At 48.7% G+C, this 21,290-nt stretch overlaps 1 protein-coding gene across 3 annotated transcripts in view; it reads left to right on the top strand.

Annotated features, from left to right (window-relative positions):
- LOC135904269 (serine/threonine-protein kinase A-Raf-like) overlaps positions 1-21,290 on the top strand; it is a 96,866-nt gene that overhangs the window by 60,233 nt on the left and 15,343 nt on the right. The window contains exon 1 of one of the 3 annotated variants that reach the window (XM_065434910.2): positions 2,198-2,217. The exons of 1 other annotated variant lie outside the window; for it this stretch is intronic. In XM_065434910.2, the coding sequence (XP_065290982.1) occupies positions 2,213-2,217 (5 nt within the window). In that variant the 5' untranslated portion in view covers positions 2,198-2,212. Of the gene's footprint in view, positions 1-2,197; positions 2,218-18,004; positions 18,502-21,290 lie in introns of those variants that run through there. One more of the 3 variants, XM_065434894.2, reaches the window with a different exon arrangement.

The raw sequence follows: 21,290 nt of genomic DNA, 5'->3' as shown, positions 1-21,290 counted from the left end.
GACGAGAAAAAAAATTCGAGTGTATTGAGGTCCTTTATTGATCTTTTTTGTTTTGTTCTTTCGGTCGTTTTGTGCGCGAGATCACAAACTGCGGTGTGAAATTCTTTGCACAACGATGGTTAAAGCAGGCTCCAGTAAACAAGGTGCAAGCAGTGCACTGTAAAGAAAAAAAAAGAACTCTTAGACTGCGGAGAAAACAGTTGGTAAAATGTTGCCGCAATCATTTCCGTAATTACAAAATGGAAGAGCAGGGGAAACGGACAATCCGTAATACGAAAAGTATAGTCTATCACGTAGCATCCATTCTGAGCAATACGTACTTATTACGTAATTTACAAGACCAACAAAACAGATATGGCAAATCACTACACTGATTCGAGAGTTTATGAATGCGACAAACGCGTTTGTAACAGATCACAAAAGTACAGACAACCACGCTGGTTAGTACACACGAGATACGAAGGACAGCCGGCACTTCAAGACACATAACAGGAACCAACACTGTATGTATAGCCATGCTCTGAATAATATTGACTGGCCCTTGTAGCAGATGTAATCCTTAAAAAAGAAATTAAGCCTATGCCCCGTATTCTAGAACGTTCTTTCGCTCAGCCCGCCACCTTGATTCTAGGAAGTCGATCGCTACGCCGCTCCTCGGTAGAAGTCGTGGTCACTGCCCTTTGTTCAAGCCACATGGCAATACTCGAGAAGCGCGGTGTCTCTTTAAGTCGACTGTTAATTGAGAAGACAGTAAAGAAACAAACGAACATAATCTCGGTCGCAGTATTCGCAGATATTCCGTGCATGCCGTCGCGAAACTCACAGTGTTTCCATTTTCAGTTGTGCAGAGGCAATGTCCGTTTTAGAGAAACAAACCTTTTCCTGTTTAAATAATAACAAAGGGAACGTCTGTGAAACGCATGACGGGGAAACATTCCGTGCTTTTAGGCACATTATGTCCGCACATATTTCATTTTCATAATGGAACGATTGCCTGTTTCATTACGAACGTTAGAACCGTATTATGTCCGTCTAAAAACGCGTCCCTCGGCAATGAGTGATACGTAGTCTCAGTTAACAATTCAGCGAGAGAATAAAAAAATATATTGCACATAAAACGGCAGCCAAAGTTGAACCCAGCGATGACGCTTGTTTTGCATTGTTCGCACCTGAGAGAAGCGGCGCTTACATATATATATATATAGAAGACGACGAAGCGGTGTGGAAAAGATGCCCAAGTGTGATCCGTTCATCGATATACATATCCAAGTCGTTCTATGTTGAAAAGAATCCAACACCAACAAGTCCTTCCTCTGTGAACTGCTAAATATTACAACATTTAGGCGACAACACATGCACGTTATTTTCAAATTCCAGCTGCAATCATTTCACTGGCCCGTGGTGTGTGACTGGATACAGCCAACCTTCGACCAGCCTCTTTGTAGACCGACAGTGTTCGGAAGTTTTCAAAGGTGCACGCGCGCCTCAGAATCATTTCCTCGAACGCCGACTTTGAATTTGAGTCAATTTCGTACGTTCCTTCCGGATACGGTTAATTTGACTGTAAGGCTTAAGAACATGCGATTGTCGACATAGCGCAGCGTATAAGGAAGTGACGCGCCGATCTGACTTCCTCAACCACAAAGACGTTTTTTACCCGAGTATGGGGAATCAACAACCTTGGCGACACTACAACTCGCTTGCGATTTCACATTATCACGTTTACTGCGTTTATGTCACGCTTACGCCACCTGGGTCTTTGACCCGAACGAGAGCGCATATTCGCGTGCGTACACCCTTTCTTTCCTTCCCACATGTGTGCACAATAACAAACGCAACCACGGTTTTTACGCCACAAACTTCGTACGCCGCATTTCTGCGCTGTGTGGCGTCAGATATCACGTCACCCGCGCAGTAAACGCGGGAACGCGCACGTCGGCCAACAACTGGAAGCGGCACCCGCTGCATAAAAGAACCCGGGTCGGGGCCGCGGGCTTCTCCGCGTGACATTTTCCGTGACGTCGGCTGACGTCAGAGCGCGTCAGGCTCGTCACGTTTCCCGAGAACAGCAGCCGTTTTTCAAGCCTCTTTATGGCCGACACGCGGACTGAAAAAAAGGGAGGCCCGCGAGCGATGGCTCGGTGCTCGAGTTTTCGATCGCTCAGCGCGTCCGTCGGCACGGCATGTCGGCTTCTTCATCCGGCCATGCAATATGTGGTGAGTGTAGCCCCTCCTTGCCCCCGTCGGTGGCCGAGATTCTGCTGTGGATGGCGATGGGCGACTCGTGGAGGCCTGCGACGACTTGCTCGAGCATTTTTTTTTTTCGATCAGGCATCGTCAAGAGTATGCTGCTGCTCCGAGGGTGAGGCGGTTCCTATATATATACCTCGTGCGTCGGTTTTTGATTCTCGCAGATGACACGGAGAAGGACATCTGCTTAAGTTCCGTCTGAGCAGTGCACATCGGCTGCCAGTTCGATCGTGTTCACATTGCTCATGCTTGATCCTTAATTCATGCAACTAAATTTCTATATCTGATCATCATATTATGTTCATTCCGGCGCTCGTTGCGCGGTCTTGATATCTTCCTCCCAGGTTTCGTATTTATTTTTTTGTTAGCTTTAATGTTTCGTCTGCAGAGGTGAGTACTGGTAGAATACAGTGGCTATAGCATTTTCCAAGGTATCAGTCGCGTAACAAATGTAATTTCCTTAGCAAGTAAGCGTACAAAAATCCCTCTTCTGTTTCTTTTTATGTAGAGAACATACTGGGGAAAAAAAGGTGAGTTCGTCATCAGAGAACAAAATAGAAAACAAAAACTACCCCCTGCGCACAGCCAACCTTACTTTTATTTTTTTTATTTTTTCCTCCAGCCTCACAGGCAATGTAGAAGGTAAGACCACCCCTGAGGGAACGTTTATGTCTGCCACTGGCCTGATTGTTATCAGGGCAGTATTATGTTTCAGTCGCTCAATTTTTATTTTCCCTCGTAGTGAAGCCACGTCAATTCGTATGGCCTTTAGCTTCACTTCAATTTTCTGTATATATATGCAGATTTAAAAAATATTAATTAATTCATTATTTCTCGAAGTATACAACTCGAATTCTCGAAGCGCAATTCTCTAATTGATTAATTAGTATGTCGAAGTACAATCGATACCTCGGCGTTAAATGTACGACGTTCAGAATCGGATTTGTGCGACACTGTACATATAGTGCGCGGCCGCACGCAGTCGCGATCTCTTCAAGCCAGCGTCGACTTCAGAGATCGCGATCGCGTGCCACATATCTATCCATTGATTCCAACCGTGAATTCTTTCCCTCAGTCTTCGCCTTTCGCAGTGTCGATGGGCGAACTGAACGGTCCAGCCTGTGCTAAAACGACAGTTTTATTGCTAATCACTTCGCCATTGCTCTTATCGATGTTGCGAAACGCAACATCGATAACGCCGCTTCGCTGGCTGATTTCAATACTCCTGAACTCGCCAGAAAAAAAAAAGAAAAGAACTACGGTATATATAACAGAAATTCTGGAAAATTTCAAACTGACCGAACACGTACCGCTCGGCGCGCAATGTGCACTTCCTTGTGCACAGGCAGGCACCGAAGTCTCGACGTTGGAACTTGCTCGCTTCGGCTGCACTGCCAATGTGTTGCTCGTTGCTTCCGAAACAACGATCAGCGTCCGGTTCTTGTTTTGCTCTTTCCGTTTATCTTTCACCGAAGTTTAAGAAGACAGCGTGAAGTGCAATGAACCGGAATTAATAAGCTTTGAATCTACAACGAGTGAAAGCCCATTCATTCATTACGCAAAACGCACTGACGGTGTGATCCAGACAAGCCTATTGTGCGTGCGCGCGCTGTTATGCATATGTACGCGGCTAATGTGTCGGCCGTTGTTTACGCGCGTTAGATTTCTCTGTCTGCTAACTTTCTGTGTTTTCTTTGTCTGCGACGTGTGTCTGCAAGGCTGCTTGCTTATGCAGAAGGCGCTCGTTAACCACTTCTCGCGTGGCGCGAGCGATGCCTGCGGTGAAAGCTGTAAATCAGGCAACGAACGGCGGAAGTTCGACAGCTATCCGGCCCCATCACAGGGCAAAGGGTGGGTGAAACAACATGGCGTCCTTGCGGGGCTGCCAACTCGGGGAAAATTCGCTTTTATGTTGCGTGCAAGCTTTCGGGGTCAGCTGGCAAAGGTTTGGAACTCAATTTTGAATCATTTCTTTGCATGCTGCGTTATTCGACCTCGTCATAAGCGGGAAGCTATCCGAAGAGAAATATGGGTGGCAGCCGTTATCGGCCAGAGGGAAGTAAACTTAAGCTGCAAAGCGCAGACGCCGCGCCTTGCTCTATACAGAGCGTCCATCCGCGTTTGTTGCGATGCTTTACTAAAAGCCTGTTCCTCTCTTCACGCGTCCAGGTTTACTTGTTCCTCTTTGCGTCCGTGTGTTTTGCACATTACGCGGCCTATACTTTCGAAATGAACCAGCTAGCCCAAGCCAAGATATTGATACAATCTGTTCCTCCCAAATCCCAACCGGACTATGCGAGAGAGCGAGCGAGCAAGATTATTACAGCATGTTCCATGTGTTCAATGGAAGCAACTGCGAACTTTGCTGTCTTTTCTTTTTCTATGCGTCCTTTACACAAATGATTTATTTGTACTGATCCAATCTTTGTGGTACTGATTGTCTTGAGCTTTTGTCGGGGTGCTGCTTTCAGCGACTCGCGTCCACTTGTAGGAACTGCGGAACGTGTCATTTAGTTTGTTGTGCGTTTCCTTTCTTTCTCTCTCTATCACTTTTATTGTGTGTTCAATTTAGTGTTCATGCACTTTTTAGAAAACGACTCTATTATTACTGCAATGCGACAATGAATCAACAAATACATAAACCATATATTTGATGAAGCTGGTCGAATAAAGAGAGTAGTCGATTCTTAATCATCAAATGGTGTGGGTTGTCAGCATTTAACAATTCGTGAAGTAACAGTTCGTGAAGAAGCCAACGACAATATAGTTGCCAGCATTTCTAACTGCATCCATATGGATGGTTCATTATTCCTTCTTGCTTTTTAGTCCTGAATGACTCCATTTAGTCGTCGTTAACTGATAATTTAACTACTCGCGGCGTCGCATTTCTTATTGTAATTATTAAAAGCGTCACAGAATTTTTAATGTCACGATTCAACGAGTCATTGACTGCGAGTTTGAGACCTAATTGTCGACTGTATTGCCTCTAGGCATAATGTCTTGAACATATGGGACTGTAAGGCGTGTAACTTTCAGAGGAATGAAAATTTGATTGATAGCATTAAAAAGATTATAGGGTTTTACGTGCCGAAACCACTTTCTGATTATGAGGCACGCTGTAGTGGAGGACTCCAGAAATTTCCACCACCCGAGGTTCTTTAACGTGCACCTAAATCTAAGTACAGGCGTGTTTTCGCATTTCGTCCCCATCGAAATGCGGCCGCCGTGGCCGGGATTCGATCCCGCGACCTCGTGCTCAGCAGCCCAACACCATAGCCACTGAGCAACCACGGCGGATGATTGATAACGTGAGCGGCGTGCGATGATACATGCTGTTTGATTGATTGACGGAAATAAATAGATTGACCTGGAGGAGAAATTTTACCTTGCCATGTTGTAAGCTCTGTGACGTGGTTGTCTCGCTAATAAGGTTTCATCATTTTTGCGCTTCAATGGCTTAGCGTAAGTAACAGAAGGAATTCGGCTCGGTGTGCGCAAAGGAACGCGCTGACTGGTGAAAGCCGCTCTTGTTTGATGTGTCTATAGGGCGGTCGGCATACGTGTATAAGAGATCAGCCGTATGTAAGACACGGAACTTATCACTTCACCAATGTGCCGCATTTCTTTGGCGCCACCATTATTTTATCGTGGTCATGTCACTTCAAACTATTCTTATCATTACCCTTTCCCGCATTACGAGGAACTAGTCATCCCTTGCGTATGAAAATATTCTTCATTCAATAACTTGTTCGAGTATTTTATAGCTTTTCTTTCATTAACGTCATTAAAGCCACCCGGCGAAGCTGGCCCCTGTCTCTATGGGAGGCTTATTTCAGCTCGCTTAATTTTCACACTAAATCGTCGTAATCAACCTCAAAATATTGTCACTTCCTCTCCCTCCCTGTCGTAAACTATTTGCACGTGCAATCAAGAAGCATTACTGAATACACGAAAGAGGCGTCGCTGAAAGTCTGTCCTCAGAAACGCGTCTTGTGTTTCGCTCTCTTTCGGCGCGCGCGCAACGTCGTGCACCGTGAGCGTTTGACACTTCGCAACCCTCCCACTCGCTCTTTTCAGTAAGAAAAGCAGTCGCCTTCTCAAAGTTGTTTTGTTCTTTTGTTTTGTAGTTGACTTTTCTGTCACAGCGCCGGCTTTCCGGGAGCCGCTGACTCTACCGTCACCGAGCTACGCAGCGACCGAGATCGAAAAAAAAAACAAAAAAGGCTTTTTTTTTCGTTTAGCTTTTCGCTGCTTTCACTTAAAGCTCCTTGATCGACGCGCCTTCGAGTTTCCTGGTCGGCGGGGAACGTCGTGGAGGGGCGTTGCTCTCACTAGATTGAAACCTCGCGTCCCAATTCCTGTCATCGAATTTGTTGCTACCTGCTCCAAAATGCCGAAACATACGGGAGTTGTGACATGCTCTCCCCCCTTCCCCTTTCTTTTTCTCGAATAATGCATTTGTGCGCAATTGTATGCACTGGTCTGTTGTTCAAGCGACAACAGCTGCACGTCATAAGCAAACGATCTGCAGAAGCTCGTTTTCTTTTTAGTCCCTGCAGCCAACAAAAACAACCAGGCGCATCGACATGATGTGCGACTGTAACGAGCGCGTTGTTGACTGACGCACCTCGTGTATGCTCCGACCGCTCCCCTCCCTGTCTCTATCTTATCTTTCTATCCCCTTTTTCCCATCTCCCAGAGCAGGGTAACCAACCAGGCGCATTTCTGGTTAACATCCCTACCTTCTCTCTATATTTCCTCCTCCCCCTCTTCCTCCTTTTCCTTCTATACTTGTCACGCGACGGCGAACAACAGGACGACAACAAGCTGCGTGCTGGAAGAGCTGGACGAAAGCCAAAGGAATAACACTGAAAAAAACAAAAATAAGAGAACATCTGGTGGAAACTTTTGGCTCATCTCATATTATAACCAGCAATAGCTGCAATGCTGGTGGGAACTACGGTGGCAAACTAGGGTGGCAAAAGTATCGACTGTGTGGTGCGTGAATTGGTGCCTAATGCATGGACAGTCGGTATCGCCTAAAGCTGAGTATGTCCGATGATCGAGGTTCGATATTTTCGAAATTTTGTGCAATCGGTGCACTTCTCTGGAGCAGATGTACCATTTCGAAGAAAATCGTAGTCGCACTGCGGCATCACTGCTGTTGTTGTAAGGGGTGACGATGTCCAAGTTGTTACGAAATTATTTGCACGAGAAATTACTTCCACGGAAAATCTGAACACGTATTCAACTAATTAACAAAAAATCCATTATTAAGTTCTAAATTATTTACTTTACGGCCTGTATCGCAATTTACGAATTGTAGCCGGTGCGGTTGCAAGGCGATATCCAGTTGGAATGAATTTCCAGAATGACACCAGTTTGGGGATATGCGCCATCAAACTCGCGTTAAATTTGCACTTTTGTTCCACTTCCTTTTTTAACAAAACGGTCTTTTATCCACTGAAGCGCAAAACTGGGACGCCCATGTATGCTGTCCCACACTTTGGGAAATAACTCGAAAGTGGTGTCGTCCTTGGATACGTCTTGTAAGCTCACCGGCTACAATTGTTAAAGTGTAATATGTGCCTTAAAGTAATTCAGGCATTAATTAGTCAAATTTCGTTAACCAGTTGAACAAGTGTTTTGACTTTTCGTGCTAGTAATGTCCGCCTCTTCGAATAATCCTGGTCAAGGACAAGAATAATGCCACTGCCACAGGCGGTTTTTAAAAATTCCGTAGAACTTAAAAATTCTCATCCCGTATAGTATAAACATTTTACTGCACTGATCAAGTTAACCATGTCCTTGCCTTTTTTTTTATATTTCCTCCTTAATGTGTTGTTCGTTTGACTCACTTGGCCCGATTTGTTGCCGCTTCTTGCGACTTCTGTTGGCTCGCACATTTTTTGCACCCTAGTTATTCCTGCTTGTCGTGCCTTCTTTTGTGCTTTCTTCGCTCCGCCACGTCCACGCCACTTCGGTCTTTGCATCGGGCTTCGGCACAGCAATGAGCAGGCACTCCTTTTATGAGGCATCCATGCGTGCAACTGGCGAGGCGGCGTTGAGCTCCGCTTTCGAATTGTGCTGACTCTACGACGAGGAAGCGTGTGTAAGTGTTTACACCAAATGCTGTGCGAACCTCGGTAGTATTTGGTGTATCAACATAATTATATTAACGTCATAAACAGGGAGTGGGAAGGAGAAAAATTAGAACAAGCGCACGCGTGCGTTGCTTCTTTGTGCTCGACAGTGTAAATGTCTACGAGTTCTCCGATAAAGACGCCGCGCTAGCCTCTTAGATTTTAGCGCATGTAGGCAACTGAGAGTGAAAGAGTGACAATAGCATGCTAGTGCGTTTAAATTCTGGCATACTCATGTTGTTCATAAAAAGAAAATTCATTCTTCTTACGCAAAATAAGATGCATAGAAGCTATTAACGTGAACATCTATCCATACCTGCGAGCACAAGTTTGTTTATAGAGGCCAGCAGGAGTCCGTACACTGCAGTGACGTTCAATTGCAAACACTGCCTCTTCTAAGTTAAGCTCTGCCGCTCTTAGGGCGCGCGCCGCAGAAAAGCCCACTTCTATGCATCGAGGCTGGCCGACTCTCGCCGTAGACGGACGAACACATTAGCCCAACCCTTCCTCTGCACGTCGTCGGTGTCGATGCGCAGAGGCTTTGATAAGTGAATACATTAGTTGTTGCGAGTTGGTTCATTGCTGTAATGAAGAAGTGTAAGGCGCGAAAAATTATGACGAGGAAGCACAAATGAGACAGGGTGCAAAGCCCGTGCACTTGTCTTACTACACCGCTGACTTTTTTCACGCCACTCTCTTATTCATTAGAACTTTGCTAAGGCAGCGAAGCGGCGACGCCTTGTCGATGTAATTGGAAATAGTGTCGCGTCTATGAACGCAGCAGTTGCACGGTCATCCGAACACAGAGAGGTGAAAAACACGTTTACTTCAGTCTTCTCTGGCGTTGTCGCGCGACGGAGACGGGACGAAGAAGCGGAAGGGGGGTAAAAATGATCTCAAAAGGTATGAACAAAAAAAGAAGAAAGAAAGACTTAGTTCACGGCTAACGCTTCATGCCAGCTAATGCCGATACGCAAAGCGCAGCTGACGACCAAGTCAATAAGTGCTAAGCTGAAGATCTCGATGTGACCATCGCCGTTGCTTCTAAAATTATTGCAAGTGACGCCAGCTCGGTGGTGAGCTTGGTGCACGTTTACCAACTCTCCTCTGGTGCAGGACCTCCTGATGATTGTCTTGGCCAGCTCATTATATTTATTTCGAGCATCAAACATGATCTTTTAGCCCTTTTGTATAACTCGATTGGCACCGCGTTATCATGTCCGCCTAAAGAGCAGACCTGAGGGTGACCCTTGAAACTTTCAGCTTTCGTTCAGGACGATGAGGAAAACGAGAACAAGTGGAAAACAGGAGCCAACGTTTCGGCAGGTGGACTTTTCTTTTTCAAGGCTTGTCTTTTTTATGCGAAGCATATTACGAGGGCTCAACCCAGCTCCTCAGGCGCGGCGGTGACCATGAAATCACGTGACACCGTGACGTCACGACAGAGGAGAAGTGGCTTTGGCTCAACTCTTGCAAGACGGGCTGGGTGGGAATCGAACCAGGGTCTCCGGAGTGTGGGACGGAGACGCTACCACTGAGCCACGAGTACAACGCTTCAAAGCGGTACAAAAGCGCCTCTAGTGAATGCGGTGTTGCCTTAGAAACGCGCTGTTTCTAAGGCGTGCGTCTCTTGCTCAGGCGCACATTTCGTTGCCGCGCCGAACGCTGCTTTGCTCGACGCTCACCGCGTCCAATGCGGGGCGCGTAGTCGCTGCCCTGTAGCCCATTGTCTTACACCCCTTGGCGGGTCGACGGGAACGCTGTCGCGTTCCACTCTTGAAGGCGAAGAAGTAATGCATGAGTTGTTTCTTCGTCTAGCCGAACCAAATATAGCCAAGCAACAGCAGTTCACCAGGCTAAACAGTGGTTCAACAACTAAAATAAAGGCTAGTATGCTTCGCATCCTGGGCTTAACCTTACCTAAGCCACAGCCATTTTTTATTGCGATAGCAATTATTTGGACACTCCAGGCGCATTTCTCCAGGCAGGGCGGGTAGGCGAAGGAGGAGGGGCGTTCTTCTCCGGCGGCTGCTACGGTGCCTCGATGTTCTCCTCGCCTGCCGCTCCGTACAGAGTGGAGACAACCGCGGCGCCTACTACCGCGTTGGCCACGCGAATCGCGGACTTCTACGTCCTCGTTGAGTCACGCTTACATATTCTATCATTCTTAATTTAGTTAGTAAGCGAATGTTTACACGTTTATACGGACGATAAAACTACTATCCTTACTTCGTACAGCTATCTACTAATTCGCTATCGCAATCGGTGCTTCGCCTTTCGGGCGGAACTGCAATTTTCTTTTAAAGACAAGCGGACTTTTCTTTTCAATGCCTTGAAAAAAGAAAGTCTACTAATAGAAACGTTGGCTCCTGCGTTCACCTTGTTCTCGTTTTGCCCATCGTCTTTAATTTCCGTCTCCCGAATTCCCCGTATGTTCCCTAGCTTTCATTGAGGACACATATATACACACGAAATGCACACTCCACCGAATTCTTCTCGTTTTTCAAACAGAAAAATAAAATACCGATCGAATGAGTGAGGGTAAACAAGAACGGAACCCTCTTGCGATATTCCTCAACAATGCAACGGCTGGGCTAAAGATGCAGCCAGTTTCATTCGAAAGCTGCCAGGCGGTAAATACACACGGTTGATATGCGACATTTCCACTTCGACGTCTTCCTTTTTTAAGCGCTGTGATGATGAGGCTTCGCTATATGTAATTCTTGCAGATACCATAGCCGCGTTTGCATATACATGAACGAGGCAGTATACCGCATTGCATTCATGTAAACGGGATTGTTGTGGCATGTAGAAAGACGCATCGCGCTCACGTACCAGCGGAGGAGGACTAATGCACCATGCTGAGGCATGCACATCGACAGGCAGAAGCAGCCTTTGGCGAATCCAGCTAACGGCCAGCGCATGAGATCGGTGCGAAAGGATGGAGAACGAAGAAGGTGGTTAGTGCACTCTTCCCAATCCTGCTACGAGTATAAGGGTCCACCAACCTAGACATGCAAGAAGATGAATACATCAAATCAATATTTTCTGCTTTCCAATTGTGTTGTGGCTTTATATTTCAGCGAAGAAGTGTCAACAGGTTGTCCGAAGTCAGCAATAAACGAACTCATGCGGGCACCGAAACCTCTCTGGGTTCACCTTTGTCTTGGTCAGTGACTGTATCTTTATTATGATACTTGGCTAAACGAACTTTCATTGAACCATTGACTACCTTGGAAGCAAGCCTCGACGGTGCCAGTGAACGCAGCACTGAAGCTAACTGACAGTCACGTGAATGATCGAAGCCTGTGAGGGCACGCCAGAAGGTATAGCAGATGAGCAATGGTGGCATAGCGCTGGAAAACATGGACACGAGCGAGACAACAGGACGAACGCTCGTCCTGTTGTCTCGCTCGCGTCCGTGTCTTCTAGCGCTATGACTCCCATAGCTGTATCTAACCAACTAGCCCAAACAATCATACTTCTTAAGAGTAGGTGACCCACGTAGATGGCAACAACACTGCGAGAGCAGCGGATCGCTTGACAGGCTTGTGGGTCCGAACTTGTCATAGTAGAAAGGGTTATGACGGACTAATGAACATAACGAAATAATCGCACTTCTTGAAATTCCCGCAAAAGCCATGCATTTAAAATCTCGCTTTAACGAAGCGAAAATTTTCTTTGAGTGGATGTAAATAACGATGTTTTAGTCCAGAATGAATATTGTGCAAGTCAGGCCGACAAATAGCGGCGCACGACCCTGCGCGTAATTTGCTTTAATCACAAGTTCAAAACTCCCGCGACAAAAATGCGACAGAAAGCCGCACTTTTTCGCCTTGATTCGGCAGTGCGCAGCGGGCTGTTGCTTCGGATTACCCATTGGTTGCACCCCGCCTGTGCGGGCAGCCAAATGGGCCAATGTCTGCCGTGAGTGTCGACAATCGTTATAGCGGCTTCCCCTTTTACTTCGTTGTAGCGAGGTTTTACTATACACAGATGACATTGTAGAGCACGGCAGCTGAGAGAATGTATAAAAAAAAAGAAAAGTACGTGAGACTTGGAACGCGCATCAGCGACGCAAATCAAGTACGGCAAGCGTGTATCAGAGCGGTACATTTCATGCTCGAACTGAATAAACCTAATCTGGCGGATCGCGCAGGTTGGATGCGTCCATGTTCCTCCACGCCAGCGACAACGAACGGTGCGGTTGCACGCTGTGCGAACGACCACGACGCGTCTCGCGAGGTTTCCCCGTCGTCGACCACGTGCGTGTCACGTGCCCACCGAAATAAGAGGAGCCAGTCATTGTTCTCGCAGGTGTGCGCGTGGTCACAATGAGCACGAAGGGAAAAAAAAATAATAATAAATCTTGATGTAGGAGGGTGGAAGTGTAATATTGGGAAGGGAATGAAATATGGCAGGTAGGGTGAGGCCGAAGGAGAAAAAGAAGGAAGTCAAGATGGCGGCGGGTGCTTGCACAAAAAGACGAAGGTGCTCGCTGTGTGTTGTAAGAGTACGTACTCCGCGGATCTTGTTTGGCTGGGCCACCTAGCGACGTAGCGATGCTTCCTCGGCGGGGAAGCAAGGTACACACGCATGTTCAGTGCACTTACGTGGCATTTGCTTAGCATGATTTATTGCCTGGTTGACCCTAAATCACGTATACATAGAAAGCTAAGCAGAAAATGTGTAATTCGACGTGAGCTTGAATTCGCCGGCTGGATTGATGAATCGCGGAATATAGCTGAGAGAGAGAGAAAAGAAGAGAAAATGCTAAGGAAATTATCTTTACTGGTAAAAGCTAGTTCGCGAGTATATAGTTTGAATGTTAAGCGAAGCAACCCATTGTTTGCTGAAATTCCGAGTTTAGAATTTAATTAGAGAGTCTATGAGACAGGACAGGTTATATTATGGAATATTCGGACGAGCCCTTCAATGCGCTCAGCAATCACTAAAAGGCAACCTATCGCGTTTGTTGAAGGAATATGACTGAAGCTCTGAGTATAACTCATCTAAGATTGCCTGATCTATCTATGCCTTGCTTAATCTTTAAAGGCTTCCGTTATGGCCTTGCAATTTTCTCCTTTTCAAGATGCGCTTGTTCGTTCCACTTCTGACGCATTTTATGTACTTTTCCTTCTTTTTAAGTGGGCGCGTTTCATGTTTGCCTCTATAAGGTGCGTTTTTCTGATATTGCACGAAACAGTGCGAGTTTGACTGCGTGCAATATGCACTTTCTCTCTCTCTCTCTCTTGCAATTTGGTGAAGCAGTGGCTTGTTTGCAGCTGCTTCTTGTTAGGATGGAGCTTTGCACAGCGGGATTGAGGCTCGTATAACTTTGTAAATCGCCAATTAACATGAAAGCAAGAAGTGTTCCCATTAGCTGAACAAAGCAAATGTCGGCATGTTGTGAGCCATCCTTGATGATGCCCAACCCAGGGCGTTGTTAATGTCAAAACGAAACAAGCGATGCATTGCTGGTTGCATAAGTAAGTTGTATCTCTGCAAGGGTTTGAAATACCCTGCACATGAGCGGTGTCGAATCGTGGGGTGACCCCCTACTCCCCAACCTTTCTTTATTTTATTTTTGCGATGCAGTAGAACTCAGAAATGTCGATAGGGCTGGCAGAGAGCGCAGCCTCCGAGTGATCGGCGGCAGCCGAGGGGTCGCCGCTCGGCAACAACCTGGGGAGAAGAAGAGACGATGGATTTAAAGAAAGCCCGCGGGTGCTGCATCACCCTCCTCCTCTGGCGGGAGTCCCCCCGCCGTGTGGACATTAGCAAAGAAGCCCACCTGGCGACCTGGCACGGGACGCGATCGTGCAAGGACTCTGCTCGGTCGGAGGAGCGGTGGCAAGCTGCCAGGCGCGGGCACAGACCCCCAGCCCGCGCGCCGATAGGAGACACCCTCGCCGGCGGGCTCTGCTTTTCCCTCTCGCTGAAGCATCGGAGGGCCGAAAGACGATGTCGGGTGCTGCGGGACAGAGGGGAAGCCTGCTTCGCCCGCCTCCCTTCGGAACGATCATCGCGGGCCTCGAGCCCGGCCGCCAAGCAAGCGGACTGCCGGCTGCCGCAGCGCGCGGGGCAGATGGGTGGAAAGGGTGATGTGCCCCCCTCCCATGCTCGCTCTGCAAACCGGTGCGCGTAGTCGCGTGACCGGCTCGCGACTGTCGCGTGACCAGGCGCGCCTGCTGCGAGCCGACACGTCGCAGCCGCGGCACGCTGGTGCGCGCGCGTGCCACGCGCCGCTTGCAGAGGGGCGAGCTGGCGCGATGCTGCGATTTCGGTTGAGGTCCCCGACGGCTGCGCACGTATCTAAATTTCCACGTGCTGAGCGATGGACGCAGATGTTAAGCGGCCGTGCGCAGAGGAAATAACTATGCAACGAAATGGAGCGGCGTTTCAACAGAAGCGGTGCGCTTCGGCAGCAACTTTCTGAATTCGCGTAGAAACGCTTACCACGCTGCGGATAACATTATCAGTGTTGTGCACGCTGCTCATCGTGCAAAGTATGTACGGCAAAGCACGAAGAAGAGCTTCTTCAGCACTAAGCGACCTTCTCGCTTGCCGCTGGAAAGCAGTCAAGAGAAGAGTTACTGTATTGGTAGCATATACATGCCCGAAATGAGATATACATAACATATACACACATGTAACATACACAAAACATATACATACTGTATATGCTACCAAAAGTACCATATACAGTACCTGTAGTCAAGAGTTCGAGTCACGGCAGTCATCGCAACGCTCGCCTTTCCCCTTCCCAGCACATGTCGATGTTCTTAGCCACACCTGATGTTCTTACACACCTCCTGCATTGAGGCATAATTGCGGTGAAGTGGACACACGTGCCTGCTAATTATATTTAAAAAAAATCAGCGTTTAACAATTCGCTGCTTTTTTTTTTCTTCTTGCCCCATCCAACGGCACGGTGCGAAAACTCTCTTGAACTGAAAAATGCTTCGATTGCAAATATGACGAATGATCGCCCCTGGAGGCAAGGAGAAGCGCGCGGAGATTCTCCAGCGCTGTTAAAGGAGTCTCTTCTCCGTTGAACGAGTTTCTAATTGATTTAAAGCGGTTCCCTTTCTGTAGGCCTTGTTTATTTTGTTGTTTTCCGTGCACTAGTGTGAAGCGATTGATGGGGCCCTATAACGTGAAACTATTCCAATCTGTTTTTTATTCCTATCTCCTGACGTCAAATTTACGTAACCGCCGCCGCAAGCATCAGGCGGTGACCTGCAGCGTTGTTTGAAAAGCCCAATCAAATGCGCTCCTTGTTTAGAGGAGGTCACTTTCTTTTTCTTTCACAGCGAATAGCATTAATTGCCTACATTGAGCATTTTTTTTTTATAGAATTGGATGAAGAGGGGTGAGGAGCGCGCTCAAGTGAAGAGGAGTTCAATAGGGCCGAGCCAGCACAGTGAAAGTAGATAACTGGATGAGGAGGGTGGTGCCGGCATCTGTTATTCAGCCGCTTCCCCGTACTAGCTTGCAGTGGCTCACAGAAAGTCGCGGCGATGTGCAACGGAACGTTAAAAATGCCACCAGAACGGATCCTCAACAAAGAGTTGGCACAGCGATGTTGTATACGTGCCGAAAGGGCTTGATAACGTTACACTGCCACGGAAAAACGTTTATTATGCGCAAATAAATCCATGCTCCCTGGCCGCTCTTATCGCAGCGAGTGCCAGAGCAATCGGCGGGCAGCCATCTTCTATTCCTTTCGGAACAGGGCAGTCTCCGGCTATTAAAGAAAAAAAGTAATTTTTGTTCTGCAGATTAATGCGTCTTTAACGCGTACACGTCACTTTACCGCGGATAGCTTTCCCGGTTTTGTGATGTCGCGTGACAGACAGGCGAAGTAGGCGCAGCCCGAAAAGGTTTGATCAATGGAAGAGTATTAAAGCGAAAAAAGCGTCGAATCAGAAATAATTATTTTTCTTTCGTTCGGCCTAATCATGCATAATCAGTGTGCACATATCATATCAGATGGGGCGTTTTCGTGACGGCGCGTGAGAGACAGGCGAAGTGGGGGCGGCCCAGAAATTTTTTGACCAACCATGGAGGACTGATTACAGAATTCGAATAGAAAAGTTTGGAATATCTTTACGTTATAGCGCCCATGTTTTCGACCTTCTATATTTGTTTTTACGACCCGCCGTCGTTGTTGCGATGGTGTTGGGCTGCTAAGCACGAAGTCGGTGCTTAGCAGCCCGATTTCGATGGGGGCGAAATGCGAAAACAACCGAGTACTTAGATTTAGGTGCACGTGAAAGAACCCCAGGTGGTGCAAATTTCCAGAGACCTCCACTACGGCGTGCCTCATAATCAGATCGTGGTTTTGCCACGTAAAACCCCGTAATCTAATCTTTTTTAATATTTGTTTTTACGATTGTCGCACTCATTGCCGCTTCCAACAACACTCGAATCTTGGCCAATCTCCACATAGTGAACATGCATCAATATCTACAGAGAAATCAGACCACGTAACAGAAGAACAACGCGAATAGGAGCGTGATGGCCTGGAGAAGACTGTTCGCATTCCATCTAAGCAGCAACAGCGGATGAACAGGTCGGCTGCACAGATGTTCAACGCGACCACGGTTCCTTTCACTGTCAGCAGGTATGTGGACTCGATATGCGAGTCAATTAAGTGAAGACGTCGCCAGAGCACCTGGAAGCGGGCACACTGGCCGGGCACTGTGACCTCCTCGGCCATCGCTGGACGCGGTCGGCGCAGGTGGCGTTTACGTGACGATCCCATCCGTCGATCGAGATGCCCTTCACGGACTCGCTCGCATCGGTGTCCTCCGGCGATAAGCAATGCTGCCTGTTATAGCAATGAAGCACCTGTAAGCAGTTAGTTTTCTTCTCTCCGCAGCTCGGAAAACACCTGGGCGACGCGGCCACTCTGGGTCGCACGAGGAGCTTGCATGCGAAGCCCAAAAGTTAAGATGACGAGTCGCTTGATACTATGTTCATTAATCAAAGTTGTATATGCACGTTTATTCTCGTGGATAAAGACGCTGCGAACCTTCGCTCAACGTGTGGATACTAGTAAGATTTTCGTATATTTCAGCATTTCAGCGGCAGTAGCGCAGCAGAAAAAAAAAGAAAGAAGAAATACCGAAACGACTATAAGAGAAAAGTACGCAAACAGGGATGAGAAAAAAAAAAAACAGGCGTTGAGTCGCACACAAACAAAAAAGTAAACAGCGGTGAAGGTAAGAAGTGAGAAGAAACGGGACGAAGAAAGGTCGCGCAACCTCTGAACCCTGCCGAATGTGGACGGATTTCTTCTTGCTTCTTTTTCTTCTTTCGTCTTTGCATTGCTTACCTATAGCGACGCCCGCAGATCTAGAAGGGGACAAATATATAGACGGAGACAGGAGGAGGAAGCAGCCTTGCCCGCCGAGACCCCCGCGCGACCCCGGACAGAAGGAGCGCGCGCCCGATACACACTCGCTGCAGCAGCAGCAGCAGCGGCGGCAGCAAAGAAAGCGGCGCGAGAGCCCCGGGCCGCTGGCACAACAGGCGGTGCCTCTCTTTCCGTCGGCCGGGGGTCCCCACGGCGAATGTGCCCTCGAAGTGGGGGGAGTGCAACGGGGGTCGCGCACACCGGCGCACCGCCAGGCGCGTGTCTCGCACACCCCGCGCCAGCTGCCGCCGCAACAGATGCGCTCGCGGGGAGCGAGCGGCGGTCCCCCCGCCGTGCAGCGTGCTTTCTCTTCCCGTAGGCGGGGGCCAGCCCATCGGACCCCCCTCCCCCCACTTCGAGGCTACGCCGGCAGGGAGGAGGGGGGCAGGCGGGATCGCCGCGGGCTCAGATCTTTCGGACCGACAGCCCCGCTGCTGCATTTGCGCCGTCGATCAGTGCCGGTCACACACGTCGACTGGTGCGCGGTTGTGCAAGCTCCACTTAGCGTGTTCGTTCGCTCGCGGTTCGGCGTCGACCGGGCGACGCGGCTGCCGCTATGGTCGTACTCTGCCTGGTCTACTCGCGGCCCGTGCGGCCGGACAGCAGGCCCAGGAGACTGCGTCACTGCCACTTCGTTGTTTCGGACGAGGAAGAAGACTCCGGCAAGGTCGTCGTTCGCACCAGGTCAGTCGTGGACGGGCGTCGACTACGGACGCCGCAGCTGCTCTCGTCTTCATTAGTGAGCGTTGCAAAGGCATGTTCCGCGCGCTGCAGCTTTGGCGTGCTGCTTTCAGCATTGCTACTGTATTCGCGTTATATATAAACGTACGACAGGAGAACACTTTGCATTTCAAAGCAGTGCACGAATGCAAAACGCTTTCACATTGCAAACCCACCTGTAAAATTATTGATAGGCCCTGGGCACATTGCAGCAAGTTCATATATATTGTCATTAACTTCGCCTTCAGTAATACCTTATGCGACAGAACCTAAGGACATCTTGTGTGCGATGACCAGACAGAAGACCTCGGCCAGAAAGCGTACTGGAATGTATCTGATCATTTTGTTCATATATGTCTCGACAAAAGCTCACCGGCGTTTCTCGGGGGAAACCTCCGAAATTGTCCTTACCGTACAAAGTATAGCAGTCAAGTAATATTATTCACCGCATTCAGTAAAAAGCGAGAGGACAATCGTACTGAATATTAAATCTACCACTTGATTATGGTGCAAATAGCAAAAGAAGCTCCGTTGGTATTCAAAGCATTACTCTTCGCGCACCTCCACCCGGTTTGTTTAGGTGAGATGCAAATATCATATGAATGCCTCTGTAACAGAACTGAACCGATGCGAGCTTTCGTCCAGCATGTTTCTGACCGGGCACGCACACCATGAAAGAAAAGGAGCGGTATACGCTTATGTCCAGCCAGTCTTAGTGAATGCAGACTTTTTTTTCTGCATGTCTTATCTCTACGGCCAATGATCATCGAGCGGTATAACGCTGTGCGCGGTGCATCAAGCGATAGTTGTTGCTGTAAACCATAACGCAGCCGCATGGTAGATACTGTGCGCGCCTTTTAGCTATAGGCCTATGTAATGCACTGAAATTCACATTTTTGCTATAGTGCCGTGGTCTCTAGATGCTTGCGCGGGACACTGCATGGCTGTCACTTCGATCGTGGCAATAACAGTGAATCTATCCTCAGGTTGGTGTCACACACGTGCGAGCGGCAACAACTCTCAGGCTAAGTTCTGAGGCTAACGCAAAAAGAATTAAAGGAACGCGAGGCTGCTGACTGCACGCGTAGGCTTAGCCGGTCGTGTTCAGGGCAACGTGTATCGCACGCCGTCTCCTGCATGTCGTGCGACGCTATATTTAGTCGGCGTCCGAAATTTCCGCAACGCGTCGAGGTCTGGCGCCACACGGATACCTGTCAGAGACACAAGACAAATAACGCGTTTTTCAACACGCGCCTTCACAAGGATCTACGCCTTCGGCGAAATGCTCGCGTGAGGCAATGACATTGGACGTTCGTTGCTACCGGCGACGAGAGGACGCACCCTTATCGCCCTCTACCTGCCTCTTCTGTGATAACTGGTGTGACGACGGGCCCTCCTCCGTTTGTCGGAACCGCCATTTCAACAGCCGAGTTCGTTGGCGCACAGACGCGCCCCACGTTTCTGCTGGCTTTCCCTATAGTGACTTCTCTGACACCAAGTGCCGCTTCGCGACTGGTGCGACGATTTACAAAAATCCACCGTTTAGCTCCCACGCGAGACTCCGCTCTAGACGAAAACTCATGGTACACAAAACGCTGGCCGTCTTGAATGTGGGTTACGCTGGGTGCTCTCGAGAGAGGACGATGCCTGTGATGTCGTTCTGAAGGGCAGGTGGTTGAGAATGCGACAGTATACCCCATTCCTGGTTACTACGTGCAAAGCGAAAGAACATAAAACAGAACGAGTCGTTTTCTGGATACGTGACACTTATCCGCGCCTTCGGTAGTACTCTGTGGAAGACAGTTTCGTAAGCAATTATAACGGGGCTACACGCAGCATCTGACTTTCAGAAAGACAGACGGAGAAAATGGACAGGTCAACCAGAACGCTTCTCCGACTGACTTCCAGAAACATGCAAAACGACCATCGGATACTTGGACTGTATTCTTTCCTAAACGGTTTCTGAGCACGCTGCACATTCTTTAGCGATTTGCTGCGTTTCGCCTGTCTTTCATAACGAGTTCATAAGTCTGGGGAATCGGGTTCGTGACCAAATATATGCAACCGCGCGGCAAGATCCCATATGCGGTTCACACCGGCGAGGGCAACTGCGAGAAGTTCAGTCAGCTGCGGCCAGAAACCTTCCGTTGCACAGTTTTCAAATAGCACCACGATCGGCCGGCACACTTGACGGGTTTGACGAAGACATCGTGGGATTCTCCGCGCCGCAGACGTGTGCCGTGATGCCGCCGGCGGCTTACCGTCGCGCATCCACGCCGTGTGTTGTTTCCCCAGTGGCCCAGTCGGATTCATCGCTGGGTCGACAACCAAGCGTTTGTGTCGTGCGTGATGAACGACTCGGCGGCGTCCGTCGCGCGCTCGCTTGCAACGCGTCGGGCGAAAAAAAGCGCTCTTTACGGTGACGCCAACACTTGCGCGTCCGACAACTCGCGGAGCGGACACCAAACGCAGGCCGCACACGCGCGAGCGAATGCGAGGGCACATTCACACGTGTTGCTTGTGGAGAGAACGCCGGCGTGAGGGTCATGTCTGCACGTGCCGCTCTTCATACTGAGCCGTGCTCCCATTAGAGGGTACGTTGCAGAAGTATGCGTCTCTTCCTAACCTCAACGTCAGCTTCCTCTATAACAGGCTGGAAGGAAATTGATATCATGATCCGCATCACCAGCGCCAAAGAATACCACTCACGCAGAAAGAACGAAGCATGACGTATTTAGATTGAGGCAGGGAAA

The sequence above is a fragment of the Dermacentor albipictus genome, chromosome 1 (assembly GCF_038994185.2).
Source record: "Dermacentor albipictus isolate Rhodes 1998 colony chromosome 1, USDA_Dalb.pri_finalv2, whole genome shotgun sequence".
NCBI lineage: Eukaryota > Metazoa > Arthropoda > Arachnida > Ixodida > Ixodidae > Dermacentor > Dermacentor albipictus.
This window is presented reverse-complemented; position numbering and strand designations above follow the sequence as displayed.